This window comes from Anthonomus grandis, chromosome 10, assembly GCF_022605725.1.
Source record: "Anthonomus grandis grandis chromosome 10, icAntGran1.3, whole genome shotgun sequence".
Classification (NCBI taxonomy): domain Eukaryota; kingdom Metazoa; phylum Arthropoda; class Insecta; order Coleoptera; family Curculionidae; genus Anthonomus; species Anthonomus grandis.
Genome location: NC_065555.1, coordinates 23,055,546 through 23,069,354, shown reverse-complemented (window position 1 = coordinate 23,069,354; position 13,809 = coordinate 23,055,546). Strand labels below are relative to the sequence as shown.

Genomic DNA, 13,809 nt, shown 5'->3' with positions numbered 1-13,809 from the left:
TGTCGCATGGCGAAATCTATAGTTCACCGAATAGTTAAAAAGCAATATCACCCCTACAAAGTTATTCCTGTGCAAGAGTTATTTGATGACGATTTCGATAGGCAAAATGAGTTTTGTGAACGCTTACAAAACATGCGCAATCTAAATAATAACTTAGTAACAAATATTATTTTTTCCGATGAAGCCGGGTTCTGTTTGAATGGTAGTGTGAACAGACAAAATTGTAGATATTGGGAAACACAAAATCCGCATTGGATGATGGAGGTAAACACCCAGTACCCTCAAAAACCAAATGTGTGGTGTGGAATAGTGCGCGGAAGAGTAATAGGTCCCTTTTTCTTTGAACAGACTTTAACGAGACAAGTGTATCTTGATTTTCTCCAATTTGAATTAGTTCCAGCATTACTAGCTTTATTTCCAAATCCATTGGACCCAGACTATCCTGACGAAGAACTAATTTTCCAGCAAGATGGCGCTCCTCGGCACTATGCTGCCACTGTACGTACATTTTTGGATGAAACCTTTCCCAATCGGTGGATAGGAAGAAGAGGACCCATCGAATGGCCTGCTAGGTCGTCTGACCTAACACCAATGGACTTTTTTTGTGGGGATACCTCAAGTCGAAGGTATTTGTTAATATGCCAAATAATCTAGACGACTTGAAAGAGAGAATTCGCAGAGAAGTGCGCGCCATATCTCCGGAAATGATTGAAAATGTGCAACGAGACTTTATTGATCGCCTTGGATATTGTCAAGCCGTGAATGGCAACCATTTTGAACATTTAACTTAATTTTTGTTTTTTTTTTTATTTGTTACATGAATCGACTTTTTTTCGATAACTGTTGACTTTAGGTATAGGACATGATGCATGAAACATACGTAGAATTTCACGCGCAATTCAAAGATGAAATAAACAAAGGTGCTTTCATTAAAAAAAAAAGAAGTTGATGGTCGTAATTTATTTTTGAGCAACCCTGTATATACAAACTTCACGTACAAAAATGCGCAACTTGAAATAAAAATCGACGGGTCCGAGCGTTTTTTTTTTTCGAATACACCCCTGAATTTTAAATGAATTAAGACATAACTTTTGGGATGCACTCTATGTAGAGTACTTAAATTTATTAAAGGAAACAAATACATGTGCTAGTTGATAAACATATAATTTTACTAAAAATAGAAATATGTGTGGTTGGAAAAATCTTTTCACCTTATCATGTTCCTATCAAAGGCGTTGCATAAAGGCGTGCGCTCCATAATAACTTTCTTGATATAATATTTATATAAGACCTTATCGCTTTGAGGCAAATTTAAAAACTCCCACGAGAAATAGAGTGCAAGCCATATTTTTATTTGAATTATGCAGATTAGAAAGAGAATATTGCACAGTTTAAAAGTTATTGTCTGTATTATAGCTATTATGCTGTATGAAATATTTCAGAAAATATGCTAAATTTTGTGTAATATTCTGTCATAGTAAAACTTGTCCTATCTGTTTTATACGTATTCCCAAAAAATCGTAAAAAAAAACAGTACTGAACTTATTTTTTACAACCTAGTCATACCAATCAATCAATATCTATACTTGTAAATAATAAGTCAGACGGAGACATGCCAAATCTAGATACACGAGTAGGTTCCTTTATTAATTGAGAATTACATGTTCTTGTTATATTGTAACATAACAATTTCTTCCTTCGTGTCCCCTGAGTTCCTACAGGAAGAGTTCTCTCAGAAAACGGTTATAGTCTAAGCTCCTATGGCTATTCAAACAACTTTTAGCATCCTTGTCTCTGGTATATATATGTATAATGAGCGAAGGATTCTAAATCAATCTTTTTCACCTACGCCCCACCTTGTAGCCAGATTAAGCGTTCTCATCTGGCGTGATAACTGGCATAAATAGAATTAACTAACCACCGGCTAGGAGTGGGAAGGGGTTTGGGAAAAAAGAACCACGTTGACTGGGTGAAAGATGTCCAAGTTAAACCTAAAAACTTCATAGTTGTCAGCTCGATCGATATGTTTTATAGCCTTAAGAAAATGTAATATGGGCACTAAAATAAATAAGTAGCATATTGGAAAGCAGAGCAACAATTACAGAATTGTTACATTCTACAGAAAGCGCCCCGTAACGTCAGCTTCCCCTCAGGAGAATCTTAAAACCGACTACCCTTCATTCTTCATCTGCTCGTCTTGCTTATCAGCTTGCAATAGTTCCAGGAATTCCTACTACCAGACAACACGTATTCCACAGCAATGTTGGCATATTCTGCACTTTGTGCCACTTTAATCACACAATTGCTACGGTTGCTAATATTTCGGCATGTTACACATATCAATCATTGTTGAATTGCGATTTTCTCCATTGTATCTGTCAGCATAAGATGCCTATTATGACCGAATAAGATGCCTCAGGCCCGTGCATCCATGGGAGGGGAAGTTTTAGAAGTCTAGACCCCACCCCAAACGAGACCTCATGAAAAACTTTTTTGGAAATTGATATAAAAAATAGGCTTCACTAAAGAAGCTTTTTAAACCACAGATAAAATTTCCACCCTTGTTTGATGGGGTTGTATTTTTGAGGAAATAGACGCATAACTAAAATGCAACTCAGAAATTATAACAAAATATTTTAAATCCCTTCTGAGAAAATAAGTGATTAGAGCCACCGAGAGATAAATAGGGCACGGGTCTAACAATTTACGGCCCCTATAAAAAAATCCATAATTTCTTTAGGTGAATGAAACTAACCATTAAATATGCATGTTAATTATGTATATTTAATAATGTTGAATATTGAATATTATATTTCAATAATTCTTATAAATAACTATTAATCTGCAAACCATGAACACTTAATGAATCAAATCAAACGAGATTTTAACTGTATAAACCATTGAAATAAATGTTTTTGTCTGTCATTTGAAATAAAATAAAAAAATCACCACCTCAGAATTTCGGGTCTCTCCAAAAACTCCGGGCTCGAGAGGATTCCTTCCATTTCCTCCGCTCTCGATTGTCCAGCAAGTAGTAGCTCATGATGGAGCACACCAGTTATGTACCAGCAATATATAGAAATATCAATTAAAGTCATTAGAACAAATACAAAATAGTTTTAAGAAAAATGTACCGCTAACGAAGTTAACATCTTCGGGAGAAGATTAAAACTGAATGTATATTTTTATATTTAGGAACAGAACATATATTTTGAGGTCAGTACTAAAATTAGACCAAGAGCTTAACAAAGAATTTCTACTTCCTCTACAGATTACCCAGCGATACACACTGCAGAAGGCTTGTCCACCAACTTTGCTGATAAAATCGATGATATGCAAGCAAACCAGCCAAATGCAGGCACTTTTATTGTGGAAAGCTTTAAGGAGCGAAGAGGACTTTACAATTAGTCACCATCTAGCACAGCTTATACAGTGGTTAACCAGAATCCGTGATAGACTTTGCTAGCCTCAAGGGTCTGTTTCTCGCGACGGCTCCTGACTCGTACAATATTAGCGTACCACTAGAAACATCAGATCACAAATTAGTAACCGCAACATGTAAACTAGAAATGAAAACTCAGGATCTATCCATGCCATGTATTGTTTAAGATTTCGGATCAGCCTACTAGAGACATTTAAAGCAGCTCCTCTCTTTGTTTTCTTGGAATGATGTCTGTTTCAGAACATCTTGCAAAGCTCTGCAGACAGCAAACCGTGCTTGGATAAAAATTTTAATAAGGGAATCAATAACAAAAATGCTGCTTATCACATAACTTTGTCCCCCTAAGAAATGCGTGCAAGCAGGTGATTAATACCTGCAAAGAAATACATAATAAGAGAGTGAGAATTAACTTCTCAATAGCCTAAATGAATCAAGATCGTTCTGGTCTGTAGCAAAAGCAGTTGGTGAACGTTTCTATAGGTCAAAAATTATACCATTTATTAGGAAAGATGGTTCTATTTCAATGACCGCATTGGAAAAGACAGACTTGTCGTATCAGATGTGCGCATCAAACTGCATCGTAGTCGCACAAGACAAAATACCACCAAGTATGCCAAGAAAGGCTCTTCCGATGCTAGATAGAGTGATTATCGAGATCGTGAAAAAGTTTTCAAAAGCTCACAAGGCCATTTTATCCTTTATCATCATTTTAGGTTATTTTATGTAAATCCCGTTAGGACTAATATTTTGTTTAAATTCCCTATTAATAAACTCCTGTACAAAATTATCGCATCACTTGATTTTTAGAGCTTTTTTTTAATAAAGATAAAAAAAATAAGCAAACTTATAAGCATTGTTAACTATGCATTATTAATTAACAAAAACAATTATATTCTATTTAACAAAACGAGATTTAAGTAACTAAATTCAATACAAGGAAAAGCACGATTTTCACTAACTTCAGTTTTGATACAAAAATAAAACAATAGACCCATAATGAATTCTTAATAACGTGTATTGCCACCTCTAGCTGCAATGACCGCTTGAAGTCTTCGCAGCATTCCTCGTATCAAATTATGAAAACTTTCCTGCGGATGTATTCTCACTCCTCACGAGCAGCATGTTCCATGATAAAGCATAAACAGAGTTTTTGTCCAGTTCTGCTTTTTATACGAGAAAAGATATTATAACTGTTTTAACTGATATTTATTTTTATTTAAATTTTCTTGACAAAATAATTAGTGGTGCGATAATTTTGTCCAGGAGTTTATAATGTGTTAGAATTCGATATTTTTGTTGATAGTTTTGTTTACAAATATATTCATCGATGTTCTGTTGTCAAGTTTACAAGATTTTCAAAAGAGGAAATTTTCAGCTATACAATATATTGTATATCAACACATATCATAACGTTAATTTAACTTATTGATGTTAGATTATGGATTAAAAATAAAAAGTACAAATAGATATATGTTAGTATAAGCGCAAAAATAACATCTTCAAAGCATAAAAAAAAATTATTAACATTCTTATTCCTAAAATTGCTTTTAAAAAATTTGAAATGGCAACACCGGAGGCAAAAGCTGATGCCATCTTGACAAACTGCTTTGTGTTTACATTTCATGCCTTTTAAGTTCGGCATTTGTGAAATTCTGTGTTTTTTCTTCAGTTTTTGGTTAAAAAAGAAAAAAGGTTGAGTCATTTCAGTATTTTTGTGAATTGTTACGATAGTAGAAACTTATGGCGTTTGTTCCGCATCATGGAAAAAAGACCATTTAAGCCGATCTTTTCACAAGTAAATAAAATATATTACGATACTGTCATAACAGGATATCAAGGGACAACCGTCGTCATAAATGTAAAATAATAAACACTTATTAAAAAATCTATAATAATTATATAATATTTAATTTTCATAAAAATGCTTCTTATTGGATAAGTACCTTTACTCTAATGAAGTACTTTAAAAAACGCATAAAGAGTTCATAAACGGTAATATTTTTTATAATTTAAAGCATAATCTATTAATAATAAATATTTATCATGTAAATCTTTTTTGACGACGTCACTAGTAAAGATTACTTGTGTCGGTGGAATCAACAATGCGATCGAGCAACGTTGCGATGTTGTTGCTTTTTTCTGTAAGATACGTTATCCACATTCATTTAACTTTGAATGTTGACTGTGTTATAGAGCATCTTATCACATTTTATGAAAAATAAATGCTTCTTATTTTATTGAAGAGGAATAATATTGTTTTCCGCTTGTCAAAATAAATGACAAATTTTTATGATATTATAAAATGTGTTTTTTTATGTTATTTTTTATGTTATTATACATAAGCATTTGGCACCATTGCATCAGAGATGTTGCAAGCAAACAAACTGCCCAGAATTTCATGGCAATGCTAATTATAGCCTTTCAATGTTGCAAGGTGCTGCAGGGTCTTTCTAGTATGTATATCGTCTGTTTAAGTACATAGAATGTTATGAATTTTTAGTTTCTATTTTTATACACACATATTTTGTTATTTTCTTTATACACAATAACTATGAGTTCTGGCATCGCGCATGTTTGGGGTTCTGCAGAGCAACATTTCAATATCTCACATATCAATATATTCAATCCATGCTCTAATTATTCTTTGAAGTAATTATTTTTTTACATAAATCTGATAAGTGATTTAATATACAAATTGTTTCAGATTTAATACTTTATTATTACTTTCTCTGAACACTAAGTCTGTGGGATGCCTCCTATTTTTTAAAAAAATAATTTTTAAAATCATTCCTGTAATACATACAACTTTGAAAGTATTGAGGAACCAGCATTACCCCAAACAACAATTCCATAATTTAAAATTGATTCGACAAGAGCATAATAAATTATTTTTAGTATCTTAAAGGGTAAGATATTCCGTAGTTCACAAAATTTATAAATTAGTTTTTTAATTTTTTTTAGTAACAGTTGATATGATCCTTTCAGTTCAAATGTTTATCAAATATTACCCCCTAGGTATATTGATGATCTGGCAATGAATGTGGAGCAGTTACAATTAATGTCACAATTGCATTGGGTTTCATGCATTTTAAGTTCCTGATAATCAGGCAGAGCACGAGAGGAAAGGGAAAAAGCCTTAAATTTTATTTTATCCATGTTTAAAAAGAGAAGACTATGATCCAACTATTCTTTTAACTTATGAATTGCGGTCTCTGTCTGTTTTTTTACACAATTCCAATTGTCTCCATTTATAATAATAGCGGTGTCATCAGCAAAGCAAAATATGTCATTCTCTCCTCGAAGCTTCATAATGCCATTTATATAAACATAGACACTATCAAACAGAAGAGGAGAAAGGACTGTCCCCTGTGGTACACCAAAATCTACCCCCAGCCCTTCACTTTCCTGCTCTAAAAGATTTGAACTCTGTTTCCTGTGACTTAAGTGAGTTTTTATTAATTCGTTAGTAATACCTCTAGTTCCAATACAGTCTAGCCGACTTAAAAGTACTTGGTATGCAACAGTATCGACACCCTTCGTAAATAAAAAAAATTGCTATTCCTTTTTTTCCTTGGTATAAGCATTTGATAATTCTTTCGGAAGTTTTCACAAGTGCATTTTCACTACCTAGGCTTTCTCTAGAAGCAAACTTGTTTCTTATTAAGTTAATTATTATTTTCTAAAAAAATATGCAACTTATTTTTAAGACACTCTTCAATAATTTTTCTAAAAGAATACTTGTAAGAGCTATTGGTCGGTAGTCGGTAATATCAGGAAAGATTCCAGAACAACATATAAGATTAATTATGTGTTTCAAAGGACTAACTAAGGCGTCATTATATTTTTTTTTATTATATTAGAGAAAGCATTATCCAAACCACCCTTCACCCACTTTTTAAGTCTAAAATCACCTTTATTATGTCTTTGTTTGAAATTGGAGTCGAGAAAAATAAACGATTTTTCCTCTTCTCCATGCCACCCTGCCCCTGGCCATTCAGACTTATTTCCTCAGACAGCCTTTTTTCCAATTTACAAAAATACTTGTTAAACTCAATAGCCATTTCCTTTTTGTATGTCAACTTTACATTTTCTTCACTATTACTGCTTTTAATTCCTGAATGTTGCCCTACTCGTACATCATTGGTAGCCTCTCTAATAATTTTCCAAGTCTTTTTCGGATCATCTGCATTTTGTATTAATTTACTTAAAACCCTTTGATATATATTGTATTTTTTACAAGTATAATACTGTTTTAATTGCATGTACATTCTTTTTTTAAGCATTCTCTAGTTCTAATTGATACTAGAAGACTACCAGTGATCCAAGGTTTCAGTCTCCTATTTTGATGGTTTATTATTTTGACACTAGTGGATTCAGATATCATGATATTTACTTTATTTAGAAAAATATTAGTTTTCATTTTAACGTTATCTTCTCTCAATACATCACCCCAGTACCCCATCACTATCGTTTCTGAAAAATAAGAAAGATTTCAAAATTAATGAATTAATATTAATGTAATGATTTCTTTCATTTAATTTGATTATCCTGGGCCCTAAATTTCCTAAGTGAAATGTTGAGTAAGATGCGCTAATGATGGGAAAGGTCACTCTCAAGGACAACAGATTTTATATTCTCAAACAGAAAATTTTGACAGTTTACAAAGCAATGGTCAAGGCAAGATCCGCCACTGATCGACTTCCTGGTAATTCCATTAACTACACTCCCAAAGTCACTACCTCGCATTATGGTAAGATAGTTGTTGGTCACTTCTGATTCTGATGACAGCAGGTCAATATAAAGTCCTATAATTCTTCGAAACAGTAATGTTTTAAAGCAACATTAGATAAAACAATTTATTCTTAACAAGGAATAACATGCAGCGCGAGCGAATCACGTACTTAATAATATTGAGGTCAAAATATTAATAAGTAGTAAGTACCTTCTTAAAACAAACCAGCTTTTATCTCATTTTACAGGTTCTATCACTCACTTTTTATAAGAAATTTCCCTTAAGAAAATAACAATAAATAATTTTGATCAGCACAAATTAACTACTTCATATTAAGATAAAATAAAGGTTTTGAAGAAAGAATAATTTAAAAAATATTAAGCGGGCCCGAATTGGATTTGGCCGAAATGTTCGTTATATTTTCTTTTCCTTGGTTTTCTGATTTACCCTGATAAATCCAATAAACAAAACACCTGCCGGCAAGTGTCACCATTACTTTTTCTACTTCCTTTCGTATGGAGTATCCCAGAAGACAATATTCCTTAGTCACTTGGGGTTTTTAATACATTCAAAGTGTTTTCTGTGTTCACAAGAATGCGCCACCCTGTATAATCCGACCATCAAAATTAATTGTACGATTTACTTTATTTCCCAGTAGTATTTAAGCACTTACAGAAAATCATAAATCGCTTAACTACACACGTCATAGATGTGTCAAGATCTGTGAAGGCCTTTGGGACCTCATAACTTTGTTACCATTATCTTATACTAATAGAATATTCATATAGTTGATCATTTTCCTGTCGCTTTCCGGCAAAGTGTGTAAATTGGATTGTTACAGGTCACTACAGTTGATAGTATGTAAATAAAACATACATGTATGTAGTCCTATATTAAATTGCATCGGTGTATATGCAAATTTAGTAGCTAAATAAAATGCATTTGCAAAATCGGTCACGTTTTAACGTTTTGCGTTTGCATGAATTTACTGATGATGTAAAGTATTTTTTGTAATTGGGATTGAGATATCCCAATTAATATACCCTTTTAAATAATATCAATCTTTGCAATATGTAGCTGCAGTATAGTTACAATACAATAATTATACAGATTATACTGTTCCAGCCAATTGAGGTCTTGGGTGTGGAAAGCAAAGTATTGTTTCAATAAAAACTCCAAGACATAAAAGAGAATCGTTTTCCTTCTAATTAGAATTTGATCAAAACTGAACGTATAGACAACGATTTCTGAGTCTTCGTAACTTATTTTTTCCCTTACATCTGAGCAATATGACAACGTGGTAAAATTACTTAATTGACGTCCGAATATTTTTTGTCATGTTTTTTTATTCAAGTGTAAATACCGAATAATTATCAAAAGTTTTCCCTCAGTATTTTCTTATATTTTTTAGATTCTTGTTTAGTTTAACGAAGGCCCACTAATGTATGTAGGACTTTAAACCTACCTTGTGTATAAAACTCTAATTCCGCAAATTACAATTTAAATTGTATTAACAGAAAATTCGCGAGAGGCACAAACAGCTCCTACATCCTGCTGTATATGCAAATTTATTAAAATTTGCATTTTATTACAGCTGCAACACTTGCGAAGCCATGTTTTATCTTTAGGAAAAAAAAGCAGATTTTGTGCAGATGAATTTACATAAATCCAATTTTACATATTTTAAAAAATTATTAGTTGTTTAAATTTAACTTTAATTTATTTTATTTTTACAGAAGAGGCCTTGACTTGTAACGTATGTGATCGAACATTTTCTTGTCCAAAACAACTATCGGCACATAAACAGAAGAAAAGGCATTTTGGGTAAGTTAAAGCTAAAGCAATATTTATTTTTTAGTAGTGTTATAATTATTGCATAGTATTTTGTCTATCACTTTATATACAAATATCAATAAACAGATTGACATTTAACTCCTTTTCTTACGCTATATATACATTTAATAAATAAAGGAATGGTGTATGTAAATGTTTCATGCTATGTAAAAGTTTCATGGTTTCATTTAAAACTTGTAATGCAGCTTGGAATAAGTGTCACAGAAGTTGGTGGGACTAGAACCGCAAAATTTTTAGGTTAGAGTTTTTAAAGGTGAGTAACCTTCGAAATGCATTATAACCAGAATTTCAAATGGCACTACGCTCTTTGCCATTCTTTAAATTAAAGGTGTCATTGACTAGCAAGTGGGAAAACTTTTCTTGTGTAGAGGAAACTACTCACCGAGACCCTTAATTTAAATGTTAATTATGAGAAAATGGAGATGATGCCATTTGAATGTTGGAGTAGGGATGACTTACCCCTTGACAGAGAGGGATGACATAGAATATTTTGGTGATTCTATATTATTTCCAACATCTGTGATAGTTATTTCAAACTCTTCTATTATGCAAGATTTTTCACATTTAAACTTTTTAAATTTCCACCCCGAATAAATAATTGAGGATGCATATTTAAAAATATGAAAATATATTGCAGGCATATATATTAAGTATCTTTAAGATATGCCTAGCATATATTATAGAAGATAAAAGATATTGCTGGTATTCGTTTTGTAGGGACCTTAGATACCTTTTGAATATGCTCACTAGCATATGCCAAGTGAGCTGTGATATATTCCTGACGATATTAATATGCTAATTATATATTCTGGGCATATACATGCAACGTGTCTCTACTGTCTGGGTCATAATCATATCGTCCAGTCATAATAGCTAATTTACAACTTCATTTCAAAATGATATTCTATTTCCAAAGCATTCTCTTCTTCTTCTCATGCCCTATCCATTACGAATGTTTATACTATTGATACGATGATTATACTATTCAGTGGAGGTAGCACTATAACATTTGCGGAGATATGCCAACCAGGAAATTCTTCTTCTACCGGGACCTGTCTTTACTTTTACTTTGCACTATATGATGTTCTGTAGGAGACGATTTTTATTTACATTATTTCTCATTAAGTGTCTTAAGTATTCAGGTTTTCATGTTTTAATTGTAAGTAAGGGTTGCGGTTGGCACTTTCTTCTGTTTAGTACTTCATTATTTGTCGTATGGTCGGTCCGAGGTATCTTCAGGATTCGTCTGTAAACCCACATCTGAAAGGCGTTTAATTCTTTCTTTATAGCCGTAGAAACTGTCCAGCTCTCCATTTCGTATAGATGTAGCAATTGACTATTCGTTTTTTAAACTCCAAACTGAGATCTCCATTGATAAGCCTAATTCTCGTTGTAATGAAAGTACTTCGTGCTTTCTCTATGCAATATTTAATCTCCACAAAATGATCCCAAGTTTCAGATAGTTCCTAAATAATTGAATTTGTCAACCCTTTTAACGACCTGATTATTGAGGATCAGATCAGTATATGGTATTGGAGTTTTCCAAATTATCATGTACTTTGTGTTTTTGGCATTAAATTTTATACCATATTCTCTGCTAGTAATAGTATGAGAACTTACTAAGTCTTTTTCCAAGCTGTCTGCTATCATGAAATGTTGTTTATATTTGCTCCATTAACTTTTATTCTACTATGAACTCCATACAGCGCTCTACTAAAGATATCGTCAGAGTAGAATTTCAAGTTACCTTTATTCAACAGGTTCAGAGTTCCCTTTACACAACTTCACGATTGCCTTCTGTCCCCAATAAAGGTTACTGATGATCTGCTTATCCTTGGCGTCGATTCCCACTCTCTCCAATGATGGAATCATTTTATCGTATTGACGTCTATCGAATGCTTTAGTGTAGTCCACAAAATATGCCTATACATTAACATCCCTGCATCGCTGAAACAGCACTTGTACTGCAAGGAGTGCCTAACATATTCCAAGGTCATTACGAAAACTGAATTGAGTCTCAGTGATAATTGACTTATATTTGTTGTAGATACGTGCATGAATTATTTTAAGGAACACTTTCAGCACGTGACTCAATAAACTAATTATCCTAAAATCTTCACTTGATTGTGTACTAGGCTTTTTAGGCAGAGCGACAAAAGTAGACATTAATTATTAATCTGGAATATTTCCTGTATGGTATAATTTATTAAGAACTGTGTTAGTATTCTAAGACAATTTTATTGTATGACTTTGAAAATTTCCACTGGTATGTTGTCTGGACCCAGCGCTTTGGCACTTTTTACTATCTTAATAGGGTTCTGGACTTCTGAAATGGCTATATCTCACCCTGCATTTAAAAATACTTTTTTTTCAGGCCGTGAATCATCACTCAATATTTGGACGATTTAGTTCTGCCACAGCTATTTCATAGACCAGATTATCCTTTTGATGTTTTATGTTCGCCGCCATTTTTTTGCGGATATCTACCAGTTGCTTCTTTTATCTTTTTGTGAACCTTGAAAGTGTCATATCGTTTACTAAGCTCTTCTACTTCCTGGCATTTATCGTTTATCCACCCCTCTTTAGAGTGCCTGATATTGGTTTTAATGGTTCTGTAAAGATTTCTATGCAATTCAGAATTTTGTGCTTTACTCTACGTGTACTCTGCGTTGCTCCATCAAGTCCAGGATATGCTATATCATCCAGGGCTTTTTAGCCTGACGCTTGGTCTTTATTAGGGGTTCTTTGATCTTAAGAAGTCTATTCTTTAAGGAGGTCTAAGCATCTTCTTTTTTCGTGTCCTCTGTAATCTCGATGTTACTTATTCCCGTGCTGAGTGTCCTGAACATAAGTTCTTACAGCTATTTGGTTGAGCTTTTCTAGATTGTATTTAACAATCGGTTTTTTGAATCGAGTTTTTGTAGTTTATCTTAGAAGCGACATACCAGCAAGTTGTGATGAGAGTAGATATCGGCTACAGGATATATTTTTGTCGAGAAGATGCTATTTCTGAATTTCTAGCTGATTAGTAGGAAATCTATTTGATTTCTTATTACGTTTTTAGGGGTATCTGCAGGAGATTTCCACATGTACAGGCGCCGTAGTGGCATCATCTTCTAATCTTAGCATTAAAGTCCCCAATTATCGATACCGATACCGAGAAAATTAAAGAACTGAGACAGAGATATGTGCGAAAAAGTCGAGATTTCGGCTCTCCTAAGACCTATATCATGGACGCAGTTTAAAAATAAGAAAAGACTTATTATGAAATGAGTGTATTCGTCCATAATTGGATTAACTGAACTAGAAAAACTCAATTTTAGAATGATACCGAGGATATAGTAATCTCGTGATTTTTAGTATATCGGAGAAGGCCATATACCTGATTGTAGAAATCTCCAATCATATTGTTATCCGCTTCACTAGTAGGAGCATATACCTGTATTATATTTATGTTGAAATGTCCTCCTTTTAATTCTATCATGATAACTCAGAGTGCGGAATGAAATTGATAACATAGGGTTTCAATCTGTTGCTGGTTATAATGCTCAGTCCATTCCTAAGAGGCCTATCATCTTTACCGCTGTTATATACCGTGTGCTCGCCTATGCTGCTCTCTCTTATTCCTGGGTGTCGCATTTCACTAATCCCCAATATTTCGATGCTGAACCGTTTAATTTCTTCTATAGATTTATGTACTTTTCCTCCTTCAAACATGCTTCTGGCATTCCAGGTGCCTACAAGGTTGACCGGGAGATTCTTCGCACTCTTTGACCATTTA

At 33.2% G+C, this 13,809-nt stretch overlaps 1 protein-coding gene across 1 annotated transcript in view; it reads left to right on the top strand.

Moving 5' to 3' along the window:
- Positions 1 to 13,809, top strand: part of LOC126741335 (uncharacterized) — a 696,399-nt gene that overhangs the window by 629,667 nt on the left and 52,923 nt on the right. The window contains exon 3 of the mRNA XM_050447739.1: positions 9,911 to 9,998. Within this exon, the coding sequence (XP_050303696.1) occupies positions 9,911 to 9,998 (88 nt within the window). The remainder of the gene's footprint in view (positions 1 to 9,910; positions 9,999 to 13,809) is intronic.